Genomic DNA, 27,260 nt, shown 5'->3' with positions numbered 1-27,260 from the left:
TTAGATTGAGGTATTCGGAAGCAGGGAGACAACTAAAACATGCAGGACACAGGCCCTCCAGGACCGAGTTTGGACAGCTTAAGATGCTAAATTATTATTATTTTTGTTATTATTTTGATAGTATTATTTTGTTTTTTTTATAATGTTGGGGACTTTTCCATGTAGAGTTTGCCCTGTGATGGCCTGGCAACGTGCATTTGCCCATCCCCTTGTAACGCAAGCTTTTTGTTATCGCCGTCTTTTTTTTTTTTTTACTATTTTAGCTGTTTAGTCTTTTCGACATTGTGACTTCAAAAAAAACCTAACAAAAACAAAAACCTAGTCATTTCCAGCTATTTTAGCCATTTCACCTTTTTATTTGTTTTCCCTTTTTAAACTTCTCGCAGTGTTTTTAAACTGATTTATCGTTTTTTTGTATGTGATTTGAGCTCCTTTACATTTCGATTTAAGCCATTTTGGGGTGAAACAGTGTTAATTTCATTGACTAAGACTATGACTAAAAGTATTAGTCAACTAACCTTTTTCACGGACGAAGACAGTAAAAACTAAATAAAAAGTAAGACATGAAAACGAAATATAACTGACACTGCTAAATCAAATTTGGGCCAGCGAAAAATTTTGATTTGAGCATTTTTCCTTTATTTTTGCCCTTTTTAGCCAGGAAATAAGGCTCCTTTAAAAAAAAAAAAAAACAGCATGGTTTGCAAACCAAATCAAATAACAAGTCTTACTCGCATTTAATTGGGTGAAAGCTTCAGGGAGCCACAGATTGCTGAATGAAATGACACTGTTCATAAACATCAAGTGATTATTTGTTATTATTACTTTGTTACTTATAATTACTTTCATTGAGATGACTCAACTCCAACTCTTTATGGTCTGAGAGGGATAATGTAATCTGGTAGCTGGATGTGTGTGTGTGTGTGTGTGTGTGTGTGTGTGTGTGTGTGTGTGTGTGTGTGTGTGTGTGTGTGTGTGTGTGTGTGTGTGTGTGTGTGTGTGTGTGTGTGAGAGAGAGAGAGATCACTTTACTGTTATGACTGTTCACAATTGCAAATTGGATGTTTGGATAAACACTATTCACATGCAGGAAATGAAACCGAATTGATAAATGGAGTAATTCCTGTCAGGCTTGAAGTCAGTGTGTTGCCATTGGGAGAACTATACAGCTTGACAACAACAACAACAACAACAACAAAAAACATCAGAAGATTTCAATTGAATCCCTCTCGAGGTTGATTATACAGCATGTTTCTAAAATTGTGTGCTCAAGCTTTGAATTAGATTAGCTTTAACATTCAAATGTTAATGTTTATATTACAAATGAAGAATTAAATGCAGGAAAAGGGCAACAGAGTTGTGTTCTCAGAGTGCCATAATTCAGTTGTGAAAAATCTGCATTTGCTGTGTGAGAAGACAATCATCTGACACAGTTACAGAAAAGGTGTGAACAAGAAGAGAGTTGGTTGATCGTAAATGGAAATCAGTGTGAATATTTATTACAAATACGTGGAGTGAGCAAACATGTAACGCAGCTGACCAAGCTGAGAAAAGAAGCCGTAAATCCAAAGACGAGCAATTTGTGACACTCGCTCCTGTAGCTTTTACTTCGGTTCCCTGTGCTCGCTTGTAAGTGTAACAATCAGAGGAGTTCATGTTCAAACAGAAGGAGAGTCCGTTTGGTCTAATTAGGTTTCGCGAGGCCGTGGTGTCCTATCAAATATAATGACTAGCTTTTTATGCACTCACAGAGAGGGAACCTGTCAAAACAGATCCAACTGCTGCACACCACTAATTACTCTGAGGCTGGACAATGGACCACGGCAATGGATCCCAGCGTCTCTCATTTATATGAAGAAAGTAAAAAAGAAAAAAGGTTATATTTTTAGCAGCAATGTGGAGATAAAAGGAACGGCAGATACACATCAGAGGGAAGCAAAGTGAGGCAATTGAAGTGATTTCAGAGCATCGGAAATTCTGATCCTGGGAGAGCGTGGAGGAGAGGCGACGGCGCCCACAGAGACTACCGAGTCATCTGCTGCCATTGTCAGAAATGATACAGCACATTATGGGAGAGTAATTACACCGAGATCAAAGAACATCTCGGCGGTAATCTGCCCGACTGCATGATCAATTGTCCATTGATCCCGGCGCTCCAACAAGACCCCACAATCTGCGAGCTTTGTCCAGGTTGTTTTTAGTCACGCCGACAGCGTCGCTCAAGGTCAGCCGGTAGCCGTCTGCCGGATGGCCACTTCACTTCAGAATGAAATATCTCAACAACAAAAGGGGCTGACGTGGGAAATATTTAGCACAGACATCCATGAGCTGATTGCCCCTTGGTTGACGCTTGGTCTTAAAATGTGTACTCGTCTCCATTAAAGTAGCAGGTTTTCATGCGGGCCGGGAGGTAAACATTCTTTAGTTCTACATAACAGCAAAGACGCGACATGGCCACTCCCAACGGTGCTCCTCCATCGTTGCTGAGAGAGTATGGATATGAACAAAAAAGCTTTGAAGGGGATGAAATGGAGTTCAGAAGCAGATATCATGAATTTCCAGCTCCACATCCTGAGATCCTGCAGGAAGTTATGGGAATGAAAACACTGTTTATTATAAAGGCACTGCAGTTTTTCCAGTATGGATTTGATTACAGGCCAATCTTGTTTGGTCAGTCCAGTCTGTATATGTACCAACCAGGGTTGTCTGGAAAACTCTAATTTCAGACCAGGGATCAGTAACAAGACAGCATAACAAGCTTTACTGTAAATACCAACTTCAATTATATTCCAAACAGGTATCAGTACATTATTAAAAAAAAAAAAAAAAAAAAAAAGTCTCCAGGTGCAAACCATAGTTTCTTGCTCAACAACCAAGTCCTCTGCAGCATTTTCTGGTCTCCATGCATGCTTCTGCATATTTCTCCTCACAGTGAGGCTGATGATGCTTCACCAGCAATAAAGAAGATTGATTTTTACAGCTGCATCCCTCGTCTTTCACATCGAGTCTCGGTGTGGTGTTATGTTCACTGCTGTTCAGCAACAGCACTTCCTCTTATTGGAAAAATTCCAGTCAATATTATTAATTTTTGGACTTTACATAATCAGACTCGACCCTCCAGCAGGACAGTTTTGGCCCAAGGGGCCCTTGTGTGTGTTACCCTGAGTCTACACTCATTATCAGACTCAAGTTTTGGTGTTAATGAACTCATTTTATCTGAATAATAATGGAAAACCGTGAGCTTGGATGAACACAAGGACATTTGCTTTATCAGGACAGCCTTCACCGTATTCGCATATGCCTAAAGCATCCAAGGTGTGCTGGCAAAAATGTGTGAGCAATTTAAAAATGAGTATTTAGCCAGGTTTATTATATTCTCCTGGCATGTGCCTTTGCTGAATGGTGAGTAGCTGCCTATCCTCTCTGCTGAATAATGGAAGAAGTGGTGGTGGTGGGGGGGGGGGGGGGGGGGGGGATGGCCTCTCCTCAAAATAGACTCCAGTGCAAAGCATTAGACATCATAGGGGGAAAACAAATACAGTAAAATATGCTTAGGTTATGAAAGTGTTGTCACAGCACTGACAAGCATGGGGATTTTGAGAGGTTCTTGTAGCAAATGTCAATAAAAAAAAAATGAAATGATATAATGGCAGCAGTGAGGGGTTGATACGTTATTATTGGAAGTGTTTAGACCATAGCATCAAAGGAAAACTCTGGTTAGGGTGTATTTTTCTTCAAGCAGAGCAGGTGAAGCATATAATAGGCACAGCTCAGATATTATCCTTCAGGCCAGTGAGACCAGTGTGGTCACTTTGTCGTGCACATGGTGTGCAGGCTGGACACAGAGCTTCCAACTTTCAGATATACTTCCATAGTCCAGCACTTTGTGCATGCAGATGGAGGAAGAGGAGGAGGGGGACGAGAAGGAGGAGTGGGGGGGGGGGGGGGGGGGGGGGGGGGGGGAATTCATGTGGTGCAGAGGAATCCCGTTACATTAAAGATGGTGCCACGTGCTCATAAGAAATTCGCCGGCACGTTTTGAGACCCATCAAGATTTCCCGTTGCATGCGTCTTTCCCCCCCCCCACTCAGCAAGGAAAGCGGCGGCTGCATGAGGGACTATTTTTAGAAAGCATGTTGCGGTAGAGGAATCAATCAAACCGGGGCTTAAACACTATATTCATGACAATCTGCTGCCTTCGCTGCAGCCTTCTCAGATCACCTGTCGGGTCGTCGGACCCGATGTTGCATTTTTGTCCGTTTTGAAGCCAGATGATGCCTTTAGCTCGCACTCCGTCCGGGAACGCGCACCGCTGGACCGCAAACTTTTGGACCATGCAATCCACTACACTTTGTGGCAAAGCTGGCTCGGGTGGTGTTTTTGGGACCTCGTCTTGTAGTTTCAGTCTTAAGATTTCCAAAGAACCCCGCAGTTCTGGGATGTGAATTAACATCAATGGCAACGATCGAGGAGGCATAAAAAAATATCGCTGCGCTTTTTTCCCACCTTCCTCTCGCTGTTTTTTTTTTTTTTACTTCTACCAAGTGCGCAATATTTTTGCCGGCTCCTATGGGAATTAAGCACTCGTCCCGCTGCATGCTCCTCAGGAGAAAAATGGCGGAGTCCGAGAGCATTGAGGTAAGTGTAAAAAAAACAGCTTTGATTTTCCTTGTTAACAAAAGGGGACTGTAGCTTCTCGGTGTTTCCGACTCCTGGACGCGTCCTGCAGCTTTTTGGTGGAAGTTGCGCGTTGCGGGATGCAGACTCTTCCAGAGTCCTGCAACCTGGCCGCAAAGAGGTTTACCATTCAAAACAGACATATCAAGGTATTACTATGCCAATCAAACGAGTACTTTTAGCTGCAAATGCATTCAGATGGTCGCAGACAAGCAACCAAGGTGAGTGCGCTCTGCGGATATTTCTGTATGGATGATCTGCTCTGCATTCCTGTCACTCTGTCTGACAACGACTCGAGAAATCCAAATGCGTTAGAATGATTTGTGTGTGTGTGTGTGTGTGTGTGCATTGAACAAGTCTGTGAGCAGTATATGTTGGATGGGACAGATGCATCCTGCAGCTTCACGTGCGGGATCACTTGCGCTGTCCATGGTGCTGCAGCATGTTGCAGACTGGAGTCGATTTGCAAAGCAGTTCTTTTCTTTTTCTTTTTTCTTTTTTTTGTTGTTGCAGAAAGTAGGCTGAGTTGAAGATGGCAAGTGTCAGCAGAGAATCCCCACCCGCCCGTCTCCATGCAATGCAGCATTCATAGGCTGTGGCTTGTTCCATACTATCGCACAGTGTGATGATCTGTATGCACAGTATAGCTCTGATAGATTCAAACACCCTGTCAAGTCAGAGTCAGCAAAGTCATGTTGCTTCGTTATGCATAATTTATCATTTAAAAAAAAGAGAATATCCCTCAAAGTACATTCAGGGAAAAATCCCTCCTCATATCTGATACATTATAATGAGATAGATTTTCCTTTCCACTAATGCCCTCCGCTCCTTTGGAATATATGTCAGGAGAAGCACCTAAGTGCTATAATGGCAGAAGACCAAAGCAATTGTCTTTCCTGACACCAGGAGGACTTTTTAACCCATATAAAATAATAATTATTCTACAACAAAAAGCCTGAAACTACCACACAGCATCTTGGCTGCACTTTAGGAAACACAACATTCATAATCTCCCCTCCCCCCCCCCCCCCCAAATCCAGAATCACCATGAGCCTTCCAATATGTAATGGAAGAAGCAGGAAAACGTCCTTCTCGAGTTACAAGTCTCACCTCAGTGTAGAAATAAGCATCCAGTTTGAAATAGAACCGCAAATGTGTTTATCTGTCTTTGAGGAGTAGGGGGGGCAGAGGCAAAGGCGTGTTTCACCCTCTGTGTCCTGTGTCAGGACTTCTCAGTTACACTCCCAAGTTTACTTCACCCGACCTCCTTCCAAGTTTGTTTTCCTCCACAGCAACAGCAACTTTAAGAAAGTGCTCAACTTTCAACAAACTTGGCAGCCTTAATCACCTCCTCTGTGGCCCTATCTTGTAATTATTGACTTCTTTCTGTGTTGGCGTGAAGCCAGCTGTTTGTCAAATCCAGGGCTTTTTTTTTCCTTCTTCTTCTTTGCTTTCACTGCTGTATTTTGCAGAGATGTGCCAATATTTAGCCCGCGGCCTCAACACCTGTCGACCGTGTTGATATCACCCGATCAAACTAAATGCTCTTTAATATCAAAGCTGAAAGGATTAATAGTCAGGTTGAACAATTGCCGTTTGCTTTATTAGTCAAACCTCATTAAGAAGCTACTTGTTTATAGAGCAAACAATCAAAACCCTCTTTACTTATTAGGCATACACCATTAATCTTCACCGAAAGAGAAGGCATTGACACGACTCAGTGTTATTTACTCGTTCAAACACTTCATCACTTCTACAAATCCGCTTTAAATGGTTTGCAATTAGTTTAAAATGCTGCTGCTGGTCTTTTTAAACAGATTCCCACCGTCACATTCACTTTGAGCCAACATTAAAGTCACTTTCTCGGCTTCCTCGCTGGAGTTCATTTTTAAATTCTCCATTTTTTTTTACTTTTTTCAGCTTTGCATGACAAGCCACTGCAGTATATCTGAGCTTTAATAGACCTATCTCCTGCTCCATCCCTCAGGTGTCCAGAGTAAAGATCACTAATGGTGCCGCGTTTTAAAAGGCATTAAGATTCTGGCATGGCTGCACATAAACTGTTGGACAAGCCATCATTCTATTGCTGCATTGCACTTATGTAAGACCTTTAAAAAGCTTCAGCCAATCCTCTTTTAACACACACTTGGATAATATAATTGCAAATGTGTACTTGAGATGTTAGCATCTCCTTTAACCCGCCTATAACTTCCCCACTGCGTGACTCAAAACCATTTAATATGCAGTACTCAAACATCGTGACTTTTGTATTAAGACGCTTCATGCAAAACTTTTGGAAATGTCAAATGTCAGTTTTTCCCAGCATGCAAATCAATATTCATCGAACCATTTCCAAATCAGTAGGATAGTTGCAGCAGTAATTTGACCTGATGATTATTGATTTAAAAGTCAGAGCTTTAGCAAAGTTATTACAAATCATCCTTAGAACAACATGGATGGTTGGACTACAGTGCATCTCAAGCTATTTTTGTCATCCTCTATTTAAAAGTATATTTTTGGTTGCTCCCTTCACCCTTGGCTTGGCCAATGAGTCATTATACCACCCTGGTATTGTTAGCATGGCTGCTGGATTGCATCATCAGCGAGCATCTGATATTAACCCAATCCAGTTCAGCTGCATCGCACCATGTTGTGCATGAATCATGGCGGGTTATTTTCACACATTATTTTCTTGGTCACTGTTTCCCACAGCATGCCATTTAGGCCCAGCAGGATCAGGAAGGACAAAGATACATTTTGCACAACAGTCACTTAAAAGAGTAGCAGCAGCCCCAAAGAGGTGAAGGGTCAATTACTATTCATTACAAAGAGAAAGCAAATTCCCACTTCAAGTATTCATGTTAGTCTTCATAAATGGACAATGATCACGATAAGGAAGTGATAGTATAAGCAGTTTAGAAGAATCATTTGCAAGATTTAAAGACAATAAGGCGGGGCAGTCAAACATAAGGCTCGAGGCTCCAAACCGGCCCGCAAGAGGCTCAAATCTGGACCATTAAACCACCAACTGATTTGCAAAAATTTCAAAGAAAACATTGATTTTTAAACAAAGGTCTTAAGAGTAGCAACACGATGCAACGCTGAGACCCGAAAGACCTCAAAACCGTGCTGTCATGGGGAGTTTGTAAAAACATGAATAACGCAGCAGCTATAAGAGATGGTGTTTTTGGACATTTCACTGTATTTTGAATGAGATGATTTCATTATTAAAATTGCCTTCATGTTGAGATTGTTGTCAGTTTCTGTAATTATTCTGCTTTGTGAACATTTTTATCAAGTACACTCTGCGACACAACATAGAAAAACGTCAAAATTTTGATTTAAAGGTTATTTATGGCACGATTTTTCAAGTCCAGCCCACTCAAGATGAAATTGGGCGGTATGTGGCCCCTGAACTAAAAAGTGATCGACACCTCTGCATTTCACCAGATAACACATAAAGTACACTCATCAGTGAATAACAGGGCCTCTGAATGTGACACAACAAGTAGGAAGTGAACTTTTGATGTGGTGTGAGGATTTGAGCAAGTTTAAGCCAAACGATGACGATTGGGTCAGAACTTCTCCGGCATTGCAGGTCTTGAGGGGGTTTTGGCAAATTGCGGTGGTCTGTATCTATCAAAAGTTTCTCAAGGAAGGAAAAGCAGTGAACTGGAATCAGAGTCGATGAGTGTGGCAGGACTCAATGATGCATGTGGGGAGTGAAGTCTGGGCCCCGTGGTAACAGACAAGCCGCTGGAGACGTTAATGCTGGTTCAGATAGAAAGAAGCCAAAATACACATGGAGAGCAAATTGGTGTGTATTGTCATAGCACATTGATATTTTTTCTTATTTCTGTCACTCCAATGAGACGCAACTTCCAAAGTAAAGGGCCTCCTGGCGCAGTCTTGAGCTGCTGGGCATCCTTTTCTCTCATCATTTACACACCATGGCTGGACTTGTACAACAAGTGAATCAGGGCGTGATGGGTGTCCTCTCTCGAGCACAACATATGTACCGTTTGCTGGGCAAGATTCTTCAGTCTAATCACTAACCCTCCACTCAAACCACACCAATTACGTGTTGACTTACACAAGCCAGTTTTCAACATTACTTGTCCTTTTTTCCCCCCCTTCTCTTCTTCGTCCTCTCTGCTTTTCACAGCAACCACAGTCGCAACCGCGGCCGATCCGCATCATCCCGTCGCAGTCGGCACAGCCGACCTCACTGCCCAAGCCGGTGCCTTCAGTCCAGCATGCCTCTCGACCTCCTGTCCCGCCACACACGCCACACGCCGCCAACTTGCCGAGCTGCCCGGGCCGCGGCAAGATGTCAAAGTTTCTCAACCCAGAGGAGATGACCTCACGGGATTACTACTTTGACTCATATGCCCACTTTGGTATTCATGAGGTAATGGCTGTGTTATTATTGTGATCTTACTTTTGTCATCCATTCGTATTATAATAATGATAATTATAAAAATTCACAGTTACGGCAATAAAAAAAGAGACTCAGTCCTAAGTTAAACAACTAAATAAAATAGCGTTAAAAAATGTGCATAAATGTCTATAAAACTTTTCTTTTAGACAAAATAAATGTATAATTACTCTCATTGATTTTAACAGTTTGGGCTTTAAGAGACATTTATTTCCACCCCCCCCCAAAAAATAGTTTTTAAAAAGAATTTGCAAATAACAGACTCAACTTGTTAACTTTGTGTCTTTTCACTGTGCACATCTAACCATTTTTTTAAAACATGCTGAAGATTGTATGTGGTCATTTAAAATAAGTCTCTGGCTAAATGTGTCATGATGCAGTCTGCTGATGTTTCCATGGTTTTAGCTTTTCTTTCCAGAATGACTTTGTGTGTTTACAGTTTACAGTATTTTCCTGCCGTTTCCACTTCCAACAGTCTCCCGACCTAAAGCTTATTGTCGTATACATTTTGGGCCATGACTGGAGTTGTAATCACCAAATTCCTTTAAAATATATGAGTTTCTTTACCTGAACTTCATCTCATGGCATATGACGCAAAGCTTCACTCAGTCTGACGTTAATGGAGAACGGCAAGGGTCTTGAGCAATTTCTACACAAGCTTTCTCACTGAGCCGATGTTGAACCCTATCAGTTTTTTCTCCTTACAATATGGTTACCTCCGCAACTTAAAATTATTACAGGCTGTATAACGAGGAGCATAATTCTGTCCCTGACCTGTGCGATGAATTTTTCACACTTTTGGAATATGGGTCAGGTGTATTTTTCTCATTTCTGGATATTCCTCAAGCCAGAGTCAGATGCAGACAGTCTGAGACGTGGAACTTATTCAGAAACACCAGCTCTGGATTTGAATGCATCACCATGCAGCTGAGCACGAGCAGAGGAAGATGAGGTGAACTGTGTGTCCCCCCCCCTCCTGCAGCTCCATGGCCCCGATGTCCAAACAGTTGTTTTTTTTCAACCTTCTTTTAAAGGTGAGTTTACTTGTGTCGCTGTGGTCTGATGTTATTCGTTATATGCCAAACCAGGAAATGCTGAAGGATGAAGTGAGGACGCTCACCTACAGGAACGCCATGTACCACAATAAGCATGTCTTCAAGGACAAAATAGTGCTGGACGTTGGGAGCGGGACTGGGATCCTCTCCATGTTTGCAGCCAAGGCTGGGGCCAAACACGTGTATGGGGTAAGAGACGTTTACTTTTTGCAGAGAACAATGATTGTGGTCAATCGTTGTCTAAACCAGGGGTGTTTAACATACGGGAAACAGAAAATATTGACTTTTTAACTTTTTTGAACACGACACATCACCGAGACTCAAACTAGCATCAGCCTCAAAGCCTCATGTTAAATGCTGCAAAGTGTATTAAATGTAGAATTTTTTTTTTTTAGACATGTCTATGTATTTTATACCAGGAATCATTCAAATTGGCTTTATGTTGAGAATAAAGTCATGTTCTGTATTGATTATTTGGTTTCGAAAGGAATTTTTTTAATTATTTTTAATTATAGTTCTATGTTATCAGTCTGCCCCGCTGAGCTAAGCGCCACAAATGTTTTATTGTCTTGGTCAGATCAGTCTCATACCAGTACAATTATGGTTTAAGTGTATTCAAATGATATGCATGCATATGGAATTTAAAAAAACAAAACGTAAAAATGCAGGTAATAGCACAGATAAAGTATTATGAAATATATTGTGTTTGAATATTTTCTTCAATATTTTTTAGAACGATTGTCCTCCCTTATAGATGTACACATGGGCTGGAGTTGTTTGACTTTGATCTAATGTCCAAGTCATTTTCATTGTTTTGCATTGGGTGCAAACCATTTTATTTTATTAATCATTGATGATCATCTGTTCGGACATGCAGATGGGGAAAGCGTGCGGACTCTCAGATCGACCTGCTGAGCCTCGGTGATTTCCGAGTTATTACCGTTGTTGCACGCCGACACAGAAGTAATTGCTAGTCGGGTCATGTCTGAGACTGCATGCAAGCATACACACCACCAGCTCGGGATAACCATGTGGAACTTATATTTATATGGCGTCTCCACTGAGAGAATATGCTTCGGGGGGGGGGTGATTAACTCCATATTGAAGTGGGACTTATTCTTGACATTGTGTGTTTAAGAGTTAGTGACTCGTGTTTTTTTTTCCCTCTTTCTTCAAGCTGTCTTACTTTTTTATTTAACCTCATCTCTATATATACATCACCCGGCTTTCACACTTCAGATAATTTACTTTTTATTTACCCTGTTCAACCAGCAGGGTTTTGCACACAAGACTGAGATTTAATAGATTTCGCTCACTTTTGACTTAATGCCCCTCAGTTTCTGTTCCGCGCCAAAGCCCGTTTATCATTCCCGAAGCTTATGAAGTTGGATGCGAGAGGTGGGCGTGCGAGTGTGCAACAACCGGGCTGTGGGCCAACGGGAACATCACTCTTGTCATATGGACCTTATTAAGAAAAGCGATAGGCACAATCTTGGATCAGGAGAGCGCTCATAAAACCACTGCTGCAAAAATTCATAACCTGTGTGGTCAGTGTGTACGCTGCAGCGACGTCAATCAATTTCAGAACAATATCTGATATAAAAACCACAAGTGGAGCCAAACAAATAATCAAACCAGCCGGAGAGTCTGTGTGAGTTACGGCTTAAACAGGAGTTGCAAATATACGGAGCAGACTGAGATCCATGTTTCCGGTGCAAAATGACTCAAACCAACACTGTGCCAGGGCTCATTAAAAAAGCATTATGCTCATTCACAAGTGTCTTGTTATGTGAACAGTCTCTGTGTTGTACTTTAAACCCAAAAGACAAAGAAAAACAAGCTTGTTGATGATGAAATTTTTTTTTTTTACATATAGCAAGCAGATTGCAGATACAACAATCCTGTAGAGCAGCCCAGTGGGTCAATGCGGACTGGTGCAAGGATGTAAACAAGCTCAGGGTTTAAAACAGCAACAGGATGAAAGCAAACAATTTTGAAGAGTAATTTCTTTATCCGCTGGGGGTTGTATTGTTTTTATAAGTATAGAGGACGTTACATAGGCCCCATGGTGACATCAGTGGTTTGAGTCCCTTCCAAAATAAAGCTCAAAGCTTTCTGATGACTCCAAATGGCCCGAGGGGTTGAATACGAGTGTTCGTCGTGGCCTTGTGATCTGTTCTGGATGTTACTCTGTCTGCTTCCGTAGTCGCACAGCTCAGCGACCATCCTCACTTGGAAAATGGTGCATTGATTGGTGAATTTTTTGTGCACATTAGAAGAAAGCTCAGATGATGAAAGGTGATACTTTCGTTTGAGCTCAAGAGACACTTCAGCCATATTTATCCATCTTAGTGTTGATAAGTATCACCTGCAGAATACAAAAGCAACAATATATGATTGTACATGTTTAGTTGCCTATGATCCTGTGGGTTTAGACAAAAATTACTATTTGGTAATAAAGTGAGTATTCTGTCTCAATCACATTTACTCCATGTGAAGAAGAACTTGTGTTTTTATTGCTTCTGGACAGCTGATGTCAAAGTTTTAAAGGAACCAATTGTAGAAACTTTGGAGGATTAGTTTAATCAATGATTGTTATGGTCATAACGTAAAAAATGAAGTGTAGATTATTCTCCGAGACCCTTGCACTATATAGCATTAAAATGAGAAGAATACAGTATGTCAACGACAAGGAAAAAGAAAAAGTTTTTTCAAAGTTGGTTCACACGGGAAAGAAATTGTGGTTTTTATTTAGAAATTTAAAAAAAATTAAGGCGTGGTGTCAAATATAAGGCACGAGGGCCAAAACCGGCCACAAGAGGCCAAACCACCAAGCAAATTGTAAAAATTTAAAAGAAAACAGATTGTTTAAAAAAATGATTAAGAGTAGCAGATACAACGCAACACTGAGGCCCGTAGTGAGACATCGGTGATGCTGCCGTGAAAGATAGCAAACTAGCATTAGTGTGAAAGCCACATTGTTCGACTGTCAAAACATGCAAAATGCAGCAGCGAGAGGAGAAGTTGTTTTGACCTTTTACTGTATTTTGCACCAGAAGTTTCATTGAAATTGCATTTATGTTGAGATTGCATTCATTTTCAGTCGTAATTGTTTATTTTTGGGAAAATAAAGACATTTACATCACGTGTATCCTGTGCCACAACAAAGAAAAAACTCTAACTCTAACTCTTTCAATTCAAAGGTCTGGCCGAGTCAAGATATAAGTGAGGCTAAATATGGGATAAAACATTTGTTCTAGTCTTGCTTGACTTATCTCAGAAGGGTGAGCAAACAGCTTAACAGGTCAGAGGGTGCAAATAGAAAATTGCGTGAGTGCTTTGCAGTGTCAAGGTGCTGCGGCATTATGGGGGACGGAGACTTTCACTTGCCGTGTCTCCGGAGTGAAAGAGCCTGTGGCTGGAGCTGCAGTGACAGTGACTCTTCCTGACACCAGTGAGAGGCGCAAGAGGCAGTGTGTGTGTGTGTGTGTGTGTGTGTGGGGGGGGGGGGGGGGGGGGGGGGGGTGTCTGTGTTAACATACCTTGAGGCTTCATGATTCTGATGGACACATGGCTAATGGCTGTCTCTTCTCGCTGAGATCCAGGAAAGAGACGGGGAGGAATCATGAGCCAATTAGAGGGTCCGTGTCAGCAGCCCCGCTAACTGACGCTCAGGATCACCAGCACAAGTGCAACACACGTGCACACACCTGGTGCAAAATGAACTAGTGTTGTTTGCCTATGCGGTTGGTATAACTCAATGCTTAATGGGCGCCGGAGGGCTCCTGACCGGTCCTCTACTAATAAGCAAGCAGAAAATGGGACCGCTCCGGGGAGGCTGTGCAAATGTGATGTCCCTGTATTATGCATGCTTTCTTTATGAGAACACTGAAGATTTCAGAAAGTAGTGAGCAGTGTAGAACCCTTAAAAAAAAATTAGTTGAAACACTGGTTATTTACTGTTCAGCCTGATCGCCCCACAATAGTCCCAGTCTTGCCTTTTACAGTCCAGAGCTCTCAAAGTTCATTCAAAACCAACCTCTTGAATACGAGCGGATGGATCTGTTGCAGCTCAAAGAAGTCTTCACACCTCTGGACAAAAGCAGTTCCCCAGGCGCAAGGAACAGAGCGCACACACTCAGGTGAAAATCCATACCCCGAGACTCCCCCCCGGTGCTGTGAGAGCCCAGAATTGGCAAACGCTCCCCGCTGAATGATATTCTGATTTTGCTCTCAAGAGCAACTCAGTGGAAATCTCCAGAGTTTAGATCGGATGAATGAAAGATTATTTCCTTAAAATGCTGCTGTTGTGGGCACCTCAATAAATCCTTGCGCATTTGTGGGGAAACACGGAACAAAAAAAAAACAATATATATATCAAGAGTGAGAAAGTAAAGGTGCCCTATAAAAGGAAAGATGACAGATTGCATTCAGGAGAAGTCCGAACATAAGGCAAAAACATAAAAGCGGAGTGCAGTAGTGATGATTAAAATAAAGTGCCAAAAGAGTAATGAAACTAAAAGTTGAAGGTCCCATCGGGGGTAAATGGTGAGTTGCGGCTGAGCAGTGGCTCATCTTCATCTTAATTACTTTTAATTAAGAGGCTCTGGCAGTGCTTCGGTGGCTCTCACACACTTTGGAAAATTTACCTCTTTGTATTCTTTCGCCGTCCACCATTTCCAGCTCGACTGTCGGGCACCCCTCGCAACGCCAAATTAACCTCAGAGCGTGACGCTGGACGACAATCCATCTCTGGCGAGTTACCTGCCGCTCTCACAGAAATGCCGTGAGCGATAAAGGCCCAATTTGCACGACAATGTTTCACATGAAAATGCATTTTTTTTTTTTGCATCTTCCTTTCAGAAAATTTTTTTGTGTTTACGCAGCAATGTTTTGAAAACAACGTCAAACATACATGGAAATGGCATAAATGCTGAAAACTGTAGTTTTTATGTTGGGCTACTGGTGGGGGCTGTTCGTTTTTAGAATAAAACCACACTCACGCACGCAGAGAACAATACGCTATCAATATTAATAAAGCTATAAACATACTGCCATCACTCACTTCAGTCATGAAAAAAAAAAAAATCTTCACAAAATGCTTTAGAAAACCTCATAGCTTGTTGCTTGTTTTATCCCATCTTCTCTGTTTCTTTTCTTGAATCTGGCAAAGACCAAACTACTCACTTTTCCATTTTAAAATACTGAGCGAGAGAAATAATCCGCCGGTTGGAGGTCAGGCGACGACTTCCATCAACAAAGCAGCTCTTTCAGCTTTGCTAACCAGGTACAAGCCTCCGGTCTTTTTTCGTCAGGAGTGGAATGGAAAGTATCCACACAGACAATAAAGTCAGATGACCTTGTTTACTTCCCCAGAACTCGACGGGTGGCTGCAGCACTGGATAGACATTTTCTGCCAGGAGCAGCAATCAGAAAATAAAGACTTAATTCTTTATTTGTTTTATTTTTGTTTTGGGGTATTTTTTGTAAGTCATGAGCACTACCGCGGTTCCTCCTGAAGGAGAGTCGAGGCAACGTGACTGTAACCAAATACTTTGTGGGTCAGACATTAATCTGGAGAAACATTTATGCAGTCCTCCATGTATGCAGCCTGTAGGTTTTACATAGTAATCAATGTGCAATTGAAAATAATAAAACTATTCGTTATACTTGCAACAGACGCGGCTCGTGGAACGGAAAACCTCCGCGGGTTGAATCGCAAATTTCCGATCTGTGAACTATGTTAATATCGGAACCTGATACCGATACTGGATCAGATCGGTCCCATCGGTAGTTAAAAGTGTCAATCACACGCTGGTTTTAAGTTCAGATGTGACCTGTATTGAAGGACGAAATCTTTGGCAAATTCCAACAGTGTTTTTGTCTTTTTTGGGTCAAGTTTGCTCATTTAAGTGCATTCCCCTTTAACCGAGTCCCAGGTGAGGCTATAAGAACGTATGCCACCGAGAAAAGTTGTTGGACATACATATTTAGGCTATATTGCCGGAGCTGTGAAACTTGTTTCACGCCGAGTGGCGTAATTGCTCTTCGGATGCAACCTTTGGGAAATGTGGCCCTTGAACTACTGCAGAAGTACAAGTTATTGCCAACACTTACGACTTTAAAAGGACGCACACCAGAAGATTCATTATGGGGAAGGTCTTTGCACCCATTTGTTAAACTTTTGATGGGCATAAATTATGGCAGCTATGAACACAAGTGTTAAATTTACATCTTATTAATCCAATATGTACATATGAAAATAGGGCCAGTTTTTTAAGGTGAACATTTTAAGCGCACGGCGTTACAAGCAAAGTAAGGAGAGTCAAAGATAGCTTTCATTTAATTAGCTCCTCTTTTTTTTTTTTTCCCCTGGCAGATTGAATGTTCCAGTATATCAGAGTACTCAGAGAGGATCATCAAGTCCAACCACCTTGACAGCGGTAAGAGCAGCAGCTGTTCCTCTATACTGATTACACAGCAACTTTATCCTGAGAGGAAGATGGTAATAAACTGGGTTATAGTCATAATGGTGAGCGACGATGTTGGAAAGGAAGACTTGCAAAGGAGATTCACCGAGATAAAAAAAAGAAAAAATTTAAGTTAGGGAAAGGTCAAATTCTGCATAATTCACACGTGTCAAACTTAATTATGACTTCAAATTGTATTTCTTTTTCCTTTTATCATGTAAAAAACCCTTTTCTTTTTCCTTTGCCAAGCCCGTGACTGTGCAGCTTCCAAATAATACCTCCGTAAACCGCCCTGTCAGCAAATGCCCTATCTATAAACCTATGAATATCAAGTACGCTCCAGTAATTGAGTGCCGGGTTAACGCCGTGTTTACTCACAGTTTTGGGCGGTGGGCAAGCGGGAAGCAATCGCCAGCTGGAGTTACGGGGGTTCACGTGTCATCCTGACTGACACTTGTATCACCGGGGGAACAAAGTCCTCGCTAACTTCTTGCCAATGCAGAGCAAACAAAGCTGAAGTCAGCTAATCTCACTCAGGGCAAAGATCCACGCCTCTATTATGCTCCCCAGCTGCCCTGATTTCCATATGAACAACCCGGCTGCCATGGCAGCACATGATGTTCACTTTCTCTTCCTCTTTATTTAATTCCCCGACTATATTACCAGCCACTGCAAATTCCCTTTAGTTTTCAGTACCTCGACAGATAGCGCTGACGTTGTCGATGACTTCAGAACGCACAAGTAGGTGTTGAAGGTTACAGAAAGTCTGCGGTTTAAAATTGTGTTTAATTACAGCATGTATTTGTGTGGCTTGAGATCTCTGCTGTTGGGTTTCAGTCATCACCATCTTCAATGGGAAGGTGGAGGAAGTGGAGCTTCCCGTGGAGAAGGTGGACATCATCATATCCGAGTGGATGGGCTACAGTCTCTTCTACGAATCCATGCTCAACACCGTCATCTTCGCCAGGGACAAGTGGCTGGTACGATGTGTGCATTGTGTTTGTGTATGTTTTCATCACAGTCATGAGATTACATGTTGGGCGTGATGATCACAAACATAGTGTGCACAGAGACAATGGCTGGTATTTATATAGTTCTGTTGAACCACTATATTACATATATACAGTTGGCAGAACCTATATAGGCAAGATATTTCTGTGGATATATCTTCATTTTGGTTTGACTTTCCTGGCAATATTTCCTCTTTTGGAGACAAATGATGCCATCTTATAGGCACAAATATGCATTATTTTATAGTTTTTAATTACACATTCCCATGACTACATTTGTTGGAGATGTGATAGAATTAAATTTGATCAAACGTTCAGTGCCAAAACAGCAACTTCCAGAAATTCCAAATAAAACAACCACACTTTGACGAGCGCTTATTTTAAAGTCACTCATTTTGCAGTATAAATGCTTCCACCATAAAATGAGTGACATCTAATCTATATTGGGTGCTGGAGAACGCCAAGATTTGCACCTTTATTTCCTCTTCCGTTTGTGATTTTCACGGACAGGGCGGTAACTATACTGAACCTAACAACTGAATAACTACTCAAAACAACACATACACACAGGTGGGCAATTTTCTAGAATGTTTGGAGGGGTGTTCTATAACTATCAAAAACTCAATATAACATATTCTTCTGTGAAAGGAGCATATGCAGCCTCAGACTCCACAAGCAGGGCCTCTGTTCTGTTGTGGCTGGCACGGCGCTCAAATGAACGCGCTTCAATAATTGAAACTTGTTCTTGGCAGAGAAATAAAATGTCACCATTGCTGTAGTACAGGCCTTTTAAACCCTGCCTGCAATTAACGTCTGAGTTATTTCCTTTTTTCCTCATTTGTCCAACAGGCACCTGGAGGATTAATGTTTCCTGACCGAGCCTCTCTGTACGTGGTGGCGATAGAGGACAGGCAGTATAAAGACTTCAAAATACACTGTGAGTGCATGTGTGTATGGGAAGATGTAACTATACAAGATATATGCATCCAATATGTATTAACAGAAGTGTGGGCCCACTCATACACAAGCTCTCCAGCACTGGAAATAACTCTGAACTATTCCTCAGGGTTGAGGCCGCGGGCGATGATTTATCTCGTAAGTCTTCCTATCGTCCCACTTGAAAGCTCACCGGGGGGGGGGAATGTAGGCGATGTTTCTCTGGTGGACTCCAAGCGAAAGAAAAGCCACCGAAGTCGGTGTGAGGCCAGAGCACAACCCAGATGACAGCGGCAACACAAACAGCAGAATAGCCAACAGTCCTCCCACTCGCGGTCCCCAATGCATGTGGGAAATCACCCCAAGCGCAGTGCAGCAGATAATATTCAGAGAAAGTCTGATCAGCATGGCCCGGCGCTCTGCAAAGCTTTCCCATGATCTGCGGATAGTTCAGCTTACATTTTCACTGTGAATCATACAGCGTGCCGCACAAATATTGACCGCAAACTTCTTCGCCCACCAGCGAAGAGGCCCAGTGTGAACGAGTTAGAAGGGGGGTCTCTGTGCTTTTCACATGGCTGTGTACTGAGTGGCTTCTCGACTGAAGACACTCGACTTGGTTAAAGGAAAAAAAACTACTTCTCCAGTTACTGTTTCATTATGTTTGCTTTTACAAACTCACCCTGACAACATGGTTTTGAGCATTGCGCTAGACATCTCTGCTTGGGTCTCAGTGTTGCGTTACTCACTACTCGTAGGAAATTTGTCTAAAAAAAAACAAAAAAAAAAAACTTTCTTGAAATCTTTACAGTTTGCTTGGTGGTTTTGGCGGGTAGGATTGGAGCCTCTTGCCGGACGGTTTTTGGCCTTGTGTTTGACACCCCTGACACATAGTGTGACTTCTGCTTACGTGATACATCGACTCACAACCAATCATAATGCTTCACCCCCAAAAAGTGATCCTGCCAAAGCTTATCAGTTGAGATCGATATTGTGCACGTTTTTTTAAAACCCTCATCTCACAGTATACCTGCTGAAAATCACACACGTTTATTCAAATCCACCACATGGAAGAAAAAAAAACAAAAAAAGATCCACCAGGGGTTTGTGACCTCTTAATTATCACGAGTTCTGCAACACACTCAAGCTGTTCTCCTGTTTTGGGTCATGGCAGATTTGGCTTACACGCCATCTTAAAGAGCGTAATGAATAATGGATGATTTAGCTTAAATGGCAAGGATATCCGAGGCAAGAATAGAGTCTGTGTTCAAAGAGACGCGCGCTCACAAGTCATTGCCAAAAACAATGCGGCTTCCATCTGTCAGAATAAAAATAATTTCAAAAATGACGGGAGGCGCATCTCCAGGGGGAAGAAGATCAGAGTCCTCCAAGAAGCTCAGTGAGTAATGCCCCCGGAACTGGTGTTGTTTCACCTGAAACCTTCTCCAACTCCCGTCTTGACTCGATAAAAATGAAGAGGGGGGGGGGGAAATGATGTCTCAAAAAGTTGCAATTCACAAGCTTTCTGCATTTACCAGGGTGGGAGAATGTGTACGGCTTCGACATGACCTGCATACGCAACGTGGCGATGAAGGAGCCTCTGGTGGACGTCGTGGATCCCAAACAGGTGGTGACCAACGCCTGCCTGGTCAAGGTTGGTGCTTTAAAATGTTCCGAGGATCCGCTCGTAGCAGGCTAAATACTTGCAGAGGATGAATTCCATTTGCGGCGTTTTTATATTTGGAGTTTGTTGAGTCAGGAAAAAAGTAGGAGTTCCAGTTCATCTGATTCTTTCAATTAAAACCAGATTAAAACTAGAACAGACTTTTTGTCCAAATACGGTTTGGCAATGATTTTCAAAGTCAACCCTCACTTGAACTTGGATCATATGACCCTGATGGTAATCTTTTGTTGAGATCAGGCTTCCTCATCTCTTTCATGTAAAGATTATTATAGACCACTGGGATCTGAAGGCAATTTTTAATTTTTTTTTTTAAATCTTTGATCCTTTTAAATTTAAAATACATCAAAATACCTGCTATTAGTCAGTGAATTCAGTTTTGAAAACGTGTGTTTAAAGAAAAATATTAATTTCATTCTCGAGCTACATATTTTTCATCATTACTTCTTCTACTAAGAATTATTTTTAGACCGAAACTAGACTTTGACTTCACGTTACAGCAAAAAAAAAAAATCACATATTACATCACATTATATGTATTTTTATGACGATTGGTGCAAGGTGAAGAAATTCTGACTGCAATAATGTGCTCAGCCTGCATGATCCCGGAAGAATTGACATGGAAACTGTTCTGAAATGATTGTAGTTTCAATATATTCGCCAGCGATGGAGGCAACGTGGCTCATGTCAATGTCTGCACATGAGCGGAGGCGTTTTATTCACATCCCCAGGCAAGCGTCACCTTCAAAGCACCCTTATAAAACAGTGATTATTCCTAAACATAATGATTTTATAGATGAATACAAACACAAGTCACACGGTAGAAATATCACAACGTAAAGCTTCCACCTTCACCGTTCTAGCCACAAGAGGCTCCAATCCAACGTTAGAAAAGTCGAAACAAATTGAGGAAACCTCCGAGTCGGCGTATCGGGGATGTTCCTGCCACATTTTTTTTTTTTTGCCACAAGTTGCAAAGCAAGACGCTCCCGTTATTCTCCTTTTCTAATCCCAGCCATGTAGCCTCGGGAAGACAAGCAAACATGTTGAACAACGCGATTATGGAGTCAATACATTAAGATTTAATGACGCTGGCTGATTGACGGCGCAATCGCTGGCATCGTTACCGCGGTAATAGGAATGCACGTGTGGCCTGTGACTTCTCCGTGACGTTGATTGACTGGTAAACATACCGTCCAAGGCAGGCATGGGTGCGACCTTGATGTCCCCCCCCCCCACCCCCCCCCCCAACCCCAACCCTCCCCGTATAAATCAAGACTGATCAGACTCCTGCACCACGCATGTCAATAGCGATGCCGTCTGGAGCCTCTGATTGCAAACCCTTGTCATAGTGACCTTCTTATCGCTGGCATTGATTAGCTGGCTCTGCCCCGTCCCACCTCTGTGCTGCTGCTATATCCCCGTGTGATCTTACCGCTATTTCCTCACTGCTGATTGTCACGCTCTCTTCTTCCCCCCCCCCCCCCCCCTCCTTGTTAGACAGCTTTTTCTGAAGTAAGTCCTCAGTGATGAATTAAAACCTGCATAATGGAGATGTTGCTTGTCTGTGGATGTTGTTAAAAACAAAACAAAAAACAAAACAACAACCTTAAAACAACACCCCACTGGCAAGCGATACTGTTGTTAAATGGATTAGAGAATGACCTCATTAAAATTGTGGAGCTGATGAGTAGTACACACTGGAATTCCCGTTATTAAACTCCTACTTTAAACTTTTTTTTTGCAACAATACTCAGGGAGCATCATTAAGAGGTATAATCTTGGAGGAAATCATTAATTTTACATTAACAACCTGCACAATGGTGCTCTTAACATTTTTCATTTTGGCCTTCATAGTAATTGCGTGAGGGTACATTGCAATGCATGAAATAGCCGAATTAAACTTTGAGATGTTTATCCAAATGTTTAACAAGAATCGGGGAAAAAAAAAATACTAATTACAAAATATATTCAGCAATTGCACTGCTTTGTATTGTCGCCAGCAAACATACGGCTTCTTCCTCCAGAGCAGGTACCATCTGGCACCAAAGCCACCATGCGAGCAGAGAATATCTATTAACTCCGACGGTACACCAAACAGGATTATACGGCACTGCCTACATGTTTATCCTGCAGCATAGGTTTCAGGTGAGCGGCGTTCTCCCCGTTACTCAGCAGTGGGAGATAATATGATTGGCACTGTTACAGGACAGTGTACCGGCACTTGGAACAGCGTGTTCTTCTTTGAACATGATTACGTTGGGGTGGGGTGGGGGGGGGGGGGGGTTATGGGGGTGCGGGGGGGTTCACTCGGGGTATCCTGATATACTGATTGGAAGGAGGACATTTACAGGTACAGTGTGGATCCTGTACATGAAGGACAGCTGGACTCTGTCAGGGTCCCTGATTTGCCAAAACATAAAAAGTGCAGCCAAATGGTGGAGGAATTCTGCCCGCTGGTATAAACTTTAGTTATAAATCCGAAACAAAAAGCTGTTATAATAAAGTAAAAAAAGAAGAAGTCATAAAGCTAATCGGTGCCCCTTTACGAATAGTATTGCCTTTCGTATAGAGGAGTGCTTCTCATCTGCTCTACGCTTCAGGATGCACTGTCAGGACTCAGAGAGAGAAATTTCCATTAATGCTCAGCCTGCTGCATTTCTATAAAAAAAACTAAAAACAATGAAAACAGTGAACAAACTGTGTGGGTCTTCCTCAACAATGTGACTTTGTGGTTGTTGCACCCACATTAGAATGGATTGAATCCATTTTGCTGTTCTGGGAGACATTTGGCATTTTAAGATTCATCTTCAATATATATAGGTGTCATGTGATCCGACATTTCCTCCATCTGCAGATGCTACACTGCAAATAACGAGAAGCTACTTCCCGCTTCCCATTTCGTGACTCCATGTTGCACCTCTTTCTATTCCTGACTCAGCATTTTTTCTTAATCAATTTTTCAGCATTTGTTCCTCCAGTTTTATTTGTTGGTCGCGTGATACTCAAGGGTTGTGAATGGATGGAAGTGACTGTAATTTAAAGGAATATTTAATTAAGTCTTTAATTGTTTTGCAAAACATAACATTAGGATTGTAATTTTTATTTATAACCGGCTCATTGCAAGTTCTTATTTATGAAGATATTTTGTTCTCAGAGTGCTATAGTGAGTTCACACTCACTTTCTGTGTGTCTGTGTTGATATCCATTGTGGTAAACTGATTATTATTCCAAGGAGGACTCTGCCTTATGCACATAATCAGTGAGATTCAATCCCCGGTTCCCCCCCCAATGCTGTTTAAAACAGGCGCGGAAAGTAGATGGATGGACTGTTTGTTTTCGGCATTAATTTTAATTGCTATTTGACAAATGTCAAGAACTCTCGTTTTCTTTGCAGGAGGTAGACATCTACACGGTGAAGCCCGAGGATCTCTCATTCACCTCATCTTTCTGTCTGCAAATCCAGAGGAACGATTACATCCACGCTCTGGTCACTTACTTCAATATTGAGTTTACCAAGTGTCATAAGAAGACCGGATTTTCCACAGGTGAGATGTGATGTTGGCCCGTACGTTTGCACAGCTGGGCATGTTAAAGCGGAGGAATTCTCCTTCTTTTACATCTAAACTGTCTAACTGTGACACTACAGACAGCAGCTTTTCAGCCTGTTAAATATAAAGACTTAGAAGCAACAAGAAAGAGATCATTTGGTCACACTTATGTGACACACTAAATCTTCCATGCACTTAATATCAAGTGTTTCAGACATTTTCGGCCTCTTCTAATGAATGACAGAGATGTTCTCCCTCATGCTGACGCTTTAAAGGCACTGATCTGTTAATAGCTGATTTGATCGAGTTAAGAGTCAAGTGATTAAAGAGAGGGTGTTGTGCGATAACCTGTGTGTGACTGACCTCTAGTGGCGGTGAAGTGTATATCATGAAACGTGGGACGTGAAGCAGAATGAACATCTGATAGCAGGATGACCGATTTTTTTCGTGTTTTAGATAGAATAAACTTTGGTGCACATCTTTTATTTATCAGGAGTCCCGGGTTTGTACGTTTTTGGACCAAGAGATGGCTTGTTTTGTAACGGCCATCTTTCCCTGCCCTACCTGATGCCCTCCTGTTGAATTTCTGCACGCTCGTCAGTCAAGCAACAATTCCAAAAATGAGGATACAGATCTAAACCTGCAGACACAGAGCCAAAATTTGCCATTGATTCCTCATATAATTTTGAGAGATAACCATATCAGACACACACAGATTCTCCACGCCAAGGAGAAGCAGTCCAGCAGAGGTCAAAGACTCCAATTCACTCTGGTCAGTGGAAATGCCAATTCATCTACGGCATTAGCATAAGAAACCGTCAGCGTGTCAGTGCCTTTATTGAACACTGCCTTAAGAAAAAAAAAAAAAAAAAAAACAGACCTGTGCAGAAGCCTCGCTGATTGGCAGGGCTTTTTATCTATGCACTTACAAAGAGCTTGTCTATAAAGCCAGATCTACAGAGCCGCCCCAGGACAGCTGGCAGAAATTCGATTTAAGTGCAACTGACCTTTTGAATCCCACTCAAGTGAACAGTGACGGTCAGAGCAATGGGAATTGCTCACATTTGTTTTGGGGCTGGGGTGTTGAGTTTTACCTGTCTTTGTTGTCAGATGCTCTCTCACACACACACACACACACACACTGACACACACACACACACACACACTCACACACTCACAGATGGATGCACATAAGGCAGCACAATGGATACAAAGTGGGACAGCGATGAAAGAAGACCAAGTCGAGCAGCTGCGGCGAGGTCAGGAATGTAGTCATGCATTATCTGCCTCCTATTTGAAAGCTGTCATCATAAAGTCAAGTGGAACTACCTGCTTTTTTTTGTGTGTTTTTTTCACCGCCTGTGTTTATTCTCCACTTGACATTTATGTCAGGTAGACAGGAGGCTGTGTGTGGGCGTAACTGTGTCTCAGTGGTTGACTCCGGAGGGACTGACAGCATGCAGCGAATCCATGAAAAGACTTGCGATTTTCTGGTAAACCACATGGGTTAACTTAGTAGAGAAAGCTGCATTATTTACATGCCGTTCCATATTCAGATGGTTTAAAATGCTGTGTGGGCCCCGTATACACGACAACGAATACGAGTGTGTCCACAGAACTCTCTTCACTTTTGGTTGGGTCCATTTACACGACATCACAAAGTTTTTATACCAGCTCCCAAGGTGGAAAGATTCTTTCACGGTTGCTATTCCCTCCTGCAGAGACTGCGGGAGTCTAAAGAGCATTGTTACTGGGCATGCGCATATCTCTCCCCCACAATTCCTTTGCCTCTGCTCATCCACTTGTAAACAAACATGGCGGACCATAGCGGTCTGTATTCTAGTTGTCTCGTCCATATCAGTAGTTTTGAAGTTGAGACTCACCCCTGATAGCATACGATGCGTCATCAGTCCATACGGATGCCGGCTTTTCTCCATTTCCTTCACGTTTATTATAGCGTATTGTTCTCTGCATAAATCGGTGTGGTTTTATTACAAAATCAAGCCACAGCGCCCTCCAGTGACCCGGCATACTCAACATGGACGTCAGTGTGTCCGCTGCTGCAACGTAAACAGTCCTTTTTTCTTTTTTTAACGGATGAGATATTGTCACGTGAAACATTGTTCTCCACTCTCTGATAATGTGGATTTTGCCCGGGAGGGGAAAGTTGCTGTGGAGTTATCGCTTCATAGTGTTGATTCAAGGTAGAAGATGTGCAAGTAAATAAAATAAAATAATATATATATATTTACGATCTAAATGTTGAAGTGGATTTGTTTTAGTTCATACAATCCAGTTTTATCTCAGTTGCTAATAGATTTGCATGATGACAAATGGCAAATAAGAAAGTTTTCCCTTTACATATTGGGCAAAAAAAAAACCAACGTATTATATTATATCAAGCATTCTATTATTATATTATACAATATACAACGATATCATGATCAACCTGAATTCTTCATCCAATCTGAGACCATCCTTGACTTTATTAGCCTTTGGAATGCACATTTTCACACACGTTCTCAGTATGGTGTTGGGGTATCCACAATCTAATGGTTATTTACTTTTGGGTCAGATTGTTGTGTAATGTTTGCCCTCATTCTTTCTTACTGATTCTGTATTAAATCCTCTTTCCAGCTTCAAAGCTTTACATCCTCCCACTAATTGTCTATTGTCTAAACATGATTAGTTGAGCATTGCAGAGTATCTCAGTTGCTCCTTTCCACAGCTGAGGAGTGTTAAATGTGATTCACCGTCAGACTGAACCAGCGGATGATCTCTGGCATGGTTTGTTTCTCTGTGTGTCTTCCAGCTCCAGATGCTCAGTACACCCACTGGAAGCAGACCGTGTTTTACCTGGAGGACTATCTGACGGTGCGCAGAGGGGAAGAGATTGTTGGCAGCATTGCTATGAAGCCCAACGAGAAAAACATTGTGAGTCCGCTTGCTCTGTAGCGTTCACATTGTATAGGTAGTGATGTCCAGTGTATTTATATGAATAAGACAACACATCCAGAAGGTAGGGAATGAGTCACCGCCTGGCCAGAGCAGGCTCAGCTTCCTTCTCAGTCATTTACCCTGCAGCAACTCCAACAAACAACAGATTCCATTGCTGACCTTGCCAGTGTCCTCCAACCCCCCTAAATGGAAGGATGAAGTTGTCTTGTTGTCCGACAAAAACAGTCCACATTCATTCGATGCCGTGTTTTGCTACCAGGCCAGAATGAAAAATATGGAAGTCGTCTCTCATCTCACATTTCTCTTTTCTGCACGTTTAATCACGATGCCTCCAGTCTGACTGGGAACCATCTCTTATTCCTCCCTCCCTCTCTATCTTTTCACCTGCAGCGTGACCTGGACTATACCTTTGAGCTCGATTTCAAAGGGCAGCTGTGTGAAGCTGCCATATCGCACGACTACAAGATGCGTTAAGTTTGACTGA

The 27,260-nt window shown here is 42.1% G+C and overlaps 1 protein-coding gene across 3 annotated transcripts; it reads left to right on the top strand.

The window, feature by feature from the left end:
• Nucleotides 1-4,569: 4,569 nt before the first annotated feature.
• LOC308136688 (protein arginine N-methyltransferase 8) lies at nucleotides 4,570-27,250 on the top strand (the record flags this gene model as incomplete). 3 transcript variants are annotated; one of them, XM_080505137.1, is made up of 10 exons in its annotated part: nucleotides 4,570-4,638; nucleotides 8,852-9,088; nucleotides 10,204-10,359; nucleotides 16,550-16,613; nucleotides 17,478-17,620; nucleotides 18,500-18,587; nucleotides 20,125-20,240; nucleotides 23,665-23,815; nucleotides 26,631-26,752; nucleotides 27,167-27,250. In XM_080505137.1, 10 exons carry the CDS (start codon nucleotides 4,570-4,572, stop codon nucleotides 27,248-27,250), a joined length of 1,230 nt encoding a protein of 409 aa, XP_080361263.1. The 3 variants fall into 3 exon arrangements, with proteins under 3 accessions (XP_080361263.1, XP_080361261.1, XP_080361262.1); XM_080505135.1 differs by having other exon boundaries at nucleotides 8,843-9,088; XM_080505136.1 differs by having other exon boundaries at nucleotides 4,570-4,644; nucleotides 8,843-9,088.
• Between the last annotated feature and the right edge of the window lie 10 nt (nucleotides 27,251-27,260).

Source organism: Blennius ocellaris (assembly GCF_963422515.1).
Source record: "Blennius ocellaris genome assembly, chromosome: 11".
NCBI classification, from domain to species: domain Eukaryota; kingdom Metazoa; phylum Chordata; class Actinopteri; order Blenniiformes; family Blenniidae; genus Blennius; species Blennius ocellaris.
The sequence above is the reverse complement of the archived record's forward strand: the minus strand, read 5'-3'. Positions and strand labels throughout refer to the sequence as shown.